At 42.6% G+C, this 9,270-nt stretch overlaps 1 protein-coding gene across 1 annotated transcript; it reads right to left on the minus strand.

Moving 5' to 3' along the window:
* Positions 1–1,530: 1,530 nt before the first annotated feature.
* Positions 1,531–4,627, minus strand: sst1.1 (somatostatin 1, tandem duplicate 1). Its single transcript, XM_056374556.1, has 2 exons — positions 4,431–4,627; positions 1,531–2,023 (listed from the first exon to the last, which is right to left on the minus strand). Exons 1-2 carry the CDS (start codon positions 4,575–4,577, stop codon positions 1,802–1,804), a joined length of 369 nt encoding a protein of 122 aa, XP_056230531.1. The 5' UTR covers positions 4,578–4,627; the 3' UTR covers positions 1,531–1,801.
* Between the last annotated feature and the right edge of the window lie 4,643 nt (positions 4,628–9,270).

Genomic DNA, 9,270 nt, shown 5'->3' on the forward strand with positions numbered 1-9,270 from the left:
TGGAAATCTGAAAATGAACAGTTGACAAAATGATCAAGTTCCCTTTATATATTTTAATAAGAGCTTTGCAAAGGATCAGTGTACAGTCACACAGAGTGCAAATACTGACTGACTGAAAAAAAAGAAAGAAGTAAGCAGGGTCAGGATCTGTGTGTGTGTGAACAATCCTGACTGTCTAACTGCTGGAAGAAGCAGGTGTGTGTTCAAGGATAAACTACTCCCTAGATTGTAGCGGACAGAACCAGATCATACATGTGGGAACAGATTCACATTCATGGATCAAACCAGGTTATACAAAGTGCAGAATATGATTTTTCTATTACACAGGTTACTTCCTTACACTTCCTCTCAACACTGTTCATTGTAATACTAAATCATTACCATTATCTGCTTATACATTTATTACATAGACTGATTCAAACAACAAACATGAACCATATTATTTAGCATCTTTGAACCAAACAATTCACAACACTGTTGCATAGCAACCTTGACAAAAACTTGAGGTTTTAAGTCTCTTGGTTTTAACAGTTGTACCATTAGCTGTAGAACTGAGCTGAAAGCCATTACTTACATTTAACAATTGTATCTTCAGGCTCTCTGTCGGTGTTGTTTGCTGACATTGTTTTCATTACCGGAGCACAATGAATCTTGGGATAGATTGGACCATGAAGGATCCACCTGTTGGAGAGTTGGTTGTCCAGGAAAAGAAGGATGCATCTGAAGGAGCCTTTCAAATGGAACAGCCTAGTCACGCTGCTGTGACTCAGTCGGTCCCTGAACTGAGACACAGCTGATAGTAGGTTACAGTGATGCGTCAGTGATTGAGAAGGTAGAAGAAGTGATTGTGATCTAGTTCATCTGAATCTGTGTGAATTACCTGGATGGACATCAGTAAAATTACAGACAAGGGTTCATATGTTGTTTTTAGTAAACTCTTGTTGACCTGAGTGAAAAACTTCCTTAAAGATCATCTTCAGTTTCTCTACAGTTTGCTCAGATCTGGGTAAAACTTTATTTTCTTATTATGAAGTTGAATGTTGAATGTGATGTTTGAATCAAACATTCAAACATCACATTCACAAGATGTTGAAATAGTTAAGTTTGATCTCTCGTGTCCTGTTTGTTGTGTTGTATAAATTAATGTGTTTATGTGACTGTGTGACACTTCATCATCATCATCTTCATCATGGATCTTCAGACACATCTGGCTACATATAGGTTGAAAAAAGGTTTGGCAATATATATATATATATATACCTTTACTTTGAAATACGTGTGTATGTGCTTCCTGTCTCCTCAATCTGTCGCTGTGCTGCTGTGATGTGAGTTTCTCCTCTGGGGATCAATAACCTCATATCTTATTATCTGATCAGTGAGAAAGAACTGATTAAAACAAAGCCTTTCTCCTCTTGTTGCCATGGCGTCTCCTCTGTTTATTATTAACCCTTCATTAACTGTTATCTCGTCGGTGAATCTCCCCCTCAGCTCACACTTTAATCAGCTCCAATAAAAACCTGCAGATCTTCATCCTGATGAAGACTTTTATTTCCTCTCCTCCTCCTCCTCCTCCATCAGCAGACAGCAGCAGCCGTTTGTCTCAAACAGATTTTATTCAAACCAACAATTAAAAATAGTTTCATCAAGTTTACATTCAGAAAGAATCAGTTCAGAAAATCTAACAATTCATCCAAACTAATCAGTGACAGTCTGATCCACACAGTGTCTGTACAGCGTCTGGAGGAGGAGGGGTGGTGGAGTTGAGAGAGGATGAGGATGATGGAGGATGAAGAGGGGGCTCTCAGCAGGAGGTGAAGGTCTTCCAGAAGAAGTTCTTGCAGCCAGCTTTCCTCTCTCGGGGAGCCAGCAGCGGCCCGGTGCCGACGGCGGCTCGTTCAAGATCAACATGAATGTCTTCAGGTTCTCCTTCAGCCAGAGGGAAGTTCTCCTCCTCCAGAGCCTCGTTCTCCACCTGCAGGAGGTCCGACAGGAGCAGCTCCGCCAGGGAGGAGCGGGACAGGTCCTGAACACACAACAAGAAATATTACAGATAAAGACCAGAACCAGGGAGGAGCGGGACAGGTCCTGAACACACAACAAGAAATATTACAGATAAAGACCAGAACCAGGGAGGAGCAGGACAAGTCCTGAAAGATCAAACCACACCACATTAAAACCAGGAACATTCCACATCCTGGAAGAAGTTGAAGAAGACAGTTTAATGATGAAGGACATAAAGACTGAAATCTTTTAGACATTTGGACTCTGCAGATTTATTCCGTTTTCTTGCCGTGTAACTGATAAAATGATGATGTCATGTCCATTAAAAAATTAAACCTCTTATCTTAGAACCTTTAACATGAAGGATGAAAGTAAGATCCTGCTTTAAGGTTTTCAACTGTCTGACAAAAACAATCTGAATTCAAGGTCCACTTAAAGTGAGAAAGAGAACATTGTCAGCGATAGTACAGTTGAGAAAAACACTGATGTTAGGCGGTTCTGCAAAAACCTGGATGATATTCATGCTGTTCATGCTTCATTCAGACTGTTGCAAACGGGATGCGACAATTGGTCTACTGTATTGACCTTAATAAATAATAATTGTAGGAGCAGACTGATGATATTCTGTTTGGTCTAATTCTGTAACGTCACACTTCTTCTGTTGTTGGTGAAGATTGACATCATCACTGTCAGGAACACCTACAGATACACAAACAACTGACGATGTGTGTTTGTTTTTATAAATGCAAACTCAGACTCATCTAATAAATAAACATCCAACCTCTCATCTGAATAGACTTCAGTTACAGACCGGGACTGGACCAGAGACTGGACTGGACCAGAGACTGGACTGGACACTCCTGATCCTGATCCTGATCATCAACTATAGAAAAGCAGAGATTCCACTGAACTCTTCTTCTGCTGGTCATTGCAGGCTGATGATGATGATGCTCCATGAAGCAGAAACTCCTTTCCTGGAGTGAACTCACCAAAATAAAAGCTGAGTGCTCTCAGCATCTGATCGATGCCTCTGTTCAGTTGTGAGGTTTTTCCGCTGCATGAAGACTGAGATCACATCAGTCAATTCTGAACACCAACCAGCTGGTTTTAGTTTCACTTAAACCAGATCAGTTAAACCAGCTGATGTTGGTCTCTGCCTGTCTCAGACCGGTGGAGGTGAGAGACTGTGACCGCAGCTTGGACCACATGAACATGAGGATAAATGTCTCTGCGGTACATCAGGATCAGGTCTATAAGTCTCCTATCAACGGGACATATTCAGGTTCAGTCTGAGCATCGTGAGTCCAGCACACAATGAGGTTCTCTGCAGCAAACATTTATATTTCAGTATAAGAGCCTGTTCTTGTTTTCCCATCTGACTGAGCTGTAAAACTTCAATTTTATTCTAATGAGCAGAAACATTTGACATTTGACATGAGATTAGAATATTTGAGACTGTTACTGACAGAGAGTTCTCTGTGAAAGAAAAGAGCAGGTTTCTGCTGCAGAGGAAGAAGAAGAAAAAGAGAGGAAGGTGAAATGAGATTTTGGGAAATGTTTGAAACAAGAGCTGAAATATATGAAGTTATGAAATATTATCACACGAGTTGATCAATAGGAAATTAATCTTGGATGATTTTAATAGCTGGTCAAACTTTTTAGTCATTTTTTAAGAAAAACACCAAACAAACCTGTCAGTGTTCAACTTTCTGTTTTCCATCTTAGGCTCACAAAAGTTCTGTGACATTTTACAGACTGAACAATTAATCAATCAGCAGATTAATCAATACATTTTCTTTTTTTAAGAGCAGATTGACAGACTAAACAAATGAAAACCTTGTTCTATACGAGGTCTTTTATTCTGGTCTGAATGTCTGAACTGGTTCTGTTCAGTTAAAACAATTCAAAGGAAATAATTAACACTCAGTGAGCGGACAACAGAGACCTGATGTTTGGATCCAGTTATCATTGATTGATTATTGTTGTTTGATTAATTATTCAAGAACGAATAATAAAGATAAATCATCTTAAATAATCTGAAAATAAATGACACTGAAATATAAACGTATCTCACTGTGAGGACAGACAGACAGAAACATCCTCTGTCCTCCTGTCGGTCTGAACCCTCTAATTACAGTTTCCAAACATCTGAAATGATTCAAATCTGATCTTCAGAAAGAGAGAAAGTTTATTTATTGATGAATAAATCTGTTCAACATTCAAATATTTTAAAGAGTCACAAACATTAGAATTTAAAATGTAAATTATAATGAAGATCAGCCAACATTTTACTTCATGGTTTAGTTTTTACAACTTTCACTGAAGGAATGTCCCTCTGATCCCTGTCTCTGTCAGTGTCTGTCTCTGTGTGTCTCTTTGTCCCTGTGTCTGTCCTTGTGAGTGTGTTTGAGTGTGTGTGAGTGTCGGACCTGTTTGGAGCCCAGCAGCGGGGTCCGGTGCAGCAGCAGGCGGAGTTTGGCGTCTCTCTGGACGGCGGAGGAGCAGCTGATGGAGGCAGTGAGGGAGAGGAGGAGCAGGAGGAGGCAGCGGAGGCGCGAGGAGGAGACCATCTTCATCACCTGTCTGTGTGATTATCTGCGGGTCGACGGATCTTCTGGGTCTGCCCCGTCACAGCGGCTCTTATAAAGCCCCGCTTACGTCATTGATCACCGTGTATGGATGCGGGGGAGGGGGGGGGGGGGGGGGGGGGGGGGGGGGTGTCATGGGTGACTGATGATGATGATGATGATGATGTTTCCACTGCCTTTAGTCAAATGATCCGTTTTCAGACACTTGATCATTCCTTCCTGCTGCTCAGTTGACACACAGTTTCTCAGCTGGAGGCTCGCGGACCCCAGCTGGCCCCTCTCATTCTTCTCCCTCTATATCAGGTATTGATACATTTTTTTGATATTTGTATTGGAACATGCTGGCAGTGTTTTTATGATGTGTGAAGTCTGAACAGAAGCTGTTCAACAGTAAAACAGAGTCAGTCAACAAAGTTTCACCAAATTAAAACCAACATCAACACAATATGTGTTTGTTTTGTCTCTTTGTGGTTGTTTTGTGTCTCTTTGTGGTTGTTTTGTGTCTCTTTGTGGTTGTTGTGTCTCTTTGTGGTTGTTTTGTGTCTCTTTGTGGTTGTTGTGTCTCTTTGTGATTGTTTTGTGTCTCTTTGTGGTTGTTGTGTGTCTCTTTGTGGTTGTTTTGTGTCTCTTTGTGGTTGTTGTGTCACTTTGTGGTTGTTTTGTGTCTCTTTGTGGTTGTTTTGTGTCTCTTTGTGGTTGTTGTGTCTCTTTGTGGTTGTTTTGTGTCTCTTTGTGGTTGTTGTGTCTCTTTGTGGTTGTTTTGTGTCTCTTTGTGGTTGTTGTGTCTCTTTGTGGTTGTTGTGTGTCTCTTTGTAGTTGTTGTGTCTCTTTGTGGTTGTTGTGTCTCTTTGTGGTTGTTGTGTGTCTCTTTGTGGTTGTTGTGTCTCTTTGTGGTTGTTTTGTGTCTCTTTGTGGTTGTTGTGTCTCTTTGTGGTTGTTGTGTCTCTTTGTGGTTGTTTTGTGTCTCTTTGTGGTTGTTTTGTGTCTCTTTGTGGTTGTTGTGTCTCTTTGTGGTTGTTTTGTGTCTCTTTGTGGTTGTTGTGTCTCTTTGTGGTTGTTGTGTCTCTTTGTGGTTGTTTTGTGTCTCTTTGTGGTTGTTGTGTCTCTTTGTGGTTGTTGTGTCTCTTTGTGGTTGTTCTGTGTCTCTTTGTGGTTGTTCTGTGTCTCTTTGTGGTTGTTGTGTCTCTTTGTGGCTGTTCTGTGTCTCTTTGTGGTTGTTGTGTCTCTTTGTGGTTGTTGTGTGTCTCTTTGTGGTTGTTGTGTCTCTTTGTGGTTGTTTTGTGTCTCTTTGTGGTTGTTGTGTCTCTTTGTGGTTGTTCTGTGTCTCTCTCTGAGTCAAACTGTGTTGTTTTTGTCGGTTGTTTGGTGTCTCAGTCAGTGACGGCGCTGCTGGTCACATCGAGACGACGTCGTCCTGCTGGTCTGTCACTGAACAACACAAACACACACACAGATCTTTTGCTCCTTCACACAGTCGCGTCTACAGCTGCTCACTGTTTTTCTTTCCTGTGTTGAACAACCTGAACAGAGCGGTGAAACCTGCCTCAGGTTTAGCTTATGTGTGTGATGGCGTTCAGCTCTCTGATGACATCACCAATCTGAAAGTTGACTCACAGCTACTGACACACAGAAACTGCGTGAAACACAACTAACACAACACAACTCTGACTGCCGGTCTCTCAGTTTGTCTTTTGTTGGGCCAGAGTTCCCCCCTGGATCTCTGCAGGTCTCAGCAGAAACCCAAAACCTGTCACTCAAGTTAAACCTTCGTCTACTCCTGTTGACACGTCTTCCTCTGAATTCAGCCTCACCCTGGAAAGAGTCCCGTCTGTTCACGCCCACAGGAGCTGACCATAAATACTCTTGTAATGGCTGAGTCTGTGGTGATATCACAGACTGTCCCTGTGGCTCAGGGGTTAAAATGTGGACCACGAGAGTCCTCAGTTCAAGTCTGACCGGAGACCCACTTCCTGTTATCTCCCTCTTATCAATATGTAATAAAGGCATAAAACGACCAATGAAGATTATTTAAAAAATGTTCTGTCTTTAATTTTCTCAGACAACAACAGGCAGAGTTACTCAAGTCTGGTCCCAGCCATTCAAGTCTCAATCTGGGCTTAAGTTAATTTAACTTAAGTTTGATTTTAGTCAGTCCAGTTTGGATTTTTGGTAGTAGTCCATAGTTTGGTCAGTAGAGTCTGGTTCTGGTCAGTTTGATTCTCCTTAGTAAAGTTCCTGTCAGAAATGATTTGTTCTAGTTAGAAGACTCTGGGTTTTGTCATTTGAATTTGATTTTAGTCAACTGAGTTCTAGTCAGAAGAGTCTGGTTCTAGTCATTTGCATCCGGTTCTAGTCAGTGGAATTTGGTTCTAGTCGTTGAAGTCTGGCTCTAGTCAGTAGAGTCTAGTTCTGCTCAGTAGAATTTGGTTCTAGTCAGTATAGTTTGGTTCTGGTCTGTAGAGTCTGCTTCTGATCCATAGAGTCTGGTTCTGGTTCTGGTTCTGGTCAGAGTCATAGATCTTTAACTTTAGGTGAAATAAATTGGTCATCTGAAGACTAGAATAAAAACTTCTTTTAAACTGTGACCTGTGTGTTTGAGGTTTATTCTTCAGAGTGTGGAACCCTGTGGAACGTTGTGTGTTGCAGAGAGAACGTTCCACAGCCTCTGTGTTTTAACTCAGCTCCCTGTAGAGTCCTGATCTGCAGTGATGCTGTAGCCTCTGTGGGAGTCTCAGTAATGAAGCCTTACTCTCAGCAGTCACACTGTTTGTACAGTCTCCCACTGTTACACTGCGAACACTAATCACACCTCCGCTCCGAGCACAACAACACACAATTACAACATACATCTCTTTAATGTGTTCTGCTTTTTACTACAAACTGCTGCACACATGAACGCATCGCTGTCTCCACCACACTCTGAGACGCTGCAGGATGTCTTCTCTGTGCTCTCATTAACCAATCCCACAGCTCCTCTACCGATGATGGCAGAGGTCAAAGAGAAGCTCTGCAATTGGCTGACTGGTTTACCATCATACTAAGCACACGAGTCACAGGCTGTGGTGTCTGGTCGTCTCCCAGGTGACTGATCAGGTGAATCACCTGGAGTCTGACTGTCGTCTCAAACCTCCTCTAACTCCACCAGCACATCTCTGCCAGTCATCTTCATCAGGGGTTAATATTCAAAGATTCTTTTTAGTACTTTGTTTAATTGCAAAGCACTCTGGGATGGCAGTTCACTGGAGAGCTCCACCACGAACAGCTCAGGTGAACTGTCAATCAAGTGGCAGGTAAAGATGTGGATCTCATCATGCTTGACAGAGAGAGATCAAGAGAGTCCCTGTCTGTTCTGGTTTATTGGCATTATTCTAAGATATTTGCAGAATCCACTATATCAGACTTTCTGCCTGGAAGGGTCCAGATGAAGTCCTGTAGGGTCTCAAATCCACATTGTGTAATAACATACAAGACTTCTCCATCATCATCAGTCCCATCAGGAGGTGTCTGATTGGTGTAGATTCATTCAGGACAAACACACAGAGTCATAAACAACTATCTTCGGAGACCAAAAGAACCTGGAGTCCTGCAGCAGATGGACTGGCCCCCACAGAGTCCTGATCTCAGCATCATGGAGTCAGTCTCAGATCAGAACCTTCACTTTCCTGTTCCACAGGAGTGTTAGTGCAGATTCAGACTGGACAAGACACTAAATAAAGTTTAGTCCAGACTGAGGTCAGTGTGGATGTCTGTGTGTGTTGTTGACACTGTTCTGCTACAATGTGCTGCACAAAGGAAAGAGAGACTCTGCTCATGAACATGTGGTGGTGAAACAGCTGCAGAGAGTATTAAACAAAGTATTAAAGTTTTTTTTCCTCAAGAGGTAAAAACATCATGGACACAGAAATCATCAACATCAACATCAGAACATGACAGACGTGTTAAGACGTTCAGGGACGTGGATGAGGGATAAAATCCTAGCATAACTCCACTTCCTGACCCAAAAACCACACCCATCATCACCACCTTTCTCCCCGTATCCTAGCAACCGGAGAGCTCTGTCTCCAACTGCAGTGCCCATCAAGACTCTGTGGTCCTTCATGTGGTCCATGTGGCTGCAAGACTTCAGCTGTCAGGTAGTTAACAGCAGACGGCAGGACACATTTCACACCTGTCCGACTGTGTTACCACGGAAACTACTCTGTGACTGGTGGTGATTACAGCAGCTCTCTGTTTCTGACAGCTGATTGGTTCAGCCTGTTGAGCTGTGTTAGAGGATGACAGACAGACGGACGGACGGACGGACGGACGGACGGACGGACAGACAGACAGACGGACGGACGGACGGACGGACGGACGGACGGACGGACGGACGGACGGACGGACGGACGGACAGACAGACAGACAGACAGACAGACAGACAGACAGACAGACAGACAGATGGACAGAGACTTCAGTTATGATGCTAAACACAGAATCAATTAAACTTTAAACACATTAGAAATGTGTTTACAATTTACATGATCCATCCCTCATGGAATTAATCAGACACACACACTCACACACACACACACACACACACACACACACACACACACACACACACACACACACACACACACACACACACACACATACTCTGAATCAGGTGAACTGTTCTGAAACTAGACTTTTAAACCAAACT

This window comes from Seriola aureovittata, chromosome 4, assembly GCF_021018895.1.
Source record: "Seriola aureovittata isolate HTS-2021-v1 ecotype China chromosome 4, ASM2101889v1, whole genome shotgun sequence".
Lineage (NCBI taxonomy): Eukaryota > Metazoa > Chordata > Actinopteri > Carangiformes > Carangidae > Seriola > Seriola aureovittata.

Excerpts from the sequence above, each read along its gene's own strand:
- sst1.1 (XM_056374556.1), bottom strand. The coding sequence starts at position 4,577 with ATGAAGATGGTCTCCTCCTCGCGCCTCCGCTGCCTCCTCCTGCTCCTC. Across the intron at positions 2,024-4,430 it reads CGCTGCTGGGCTCCAAACAG|GACCTGTCCCGCTCCTCCCT; the intron begins GTCCGACACTCA and ends TTGTGTGTTCAG.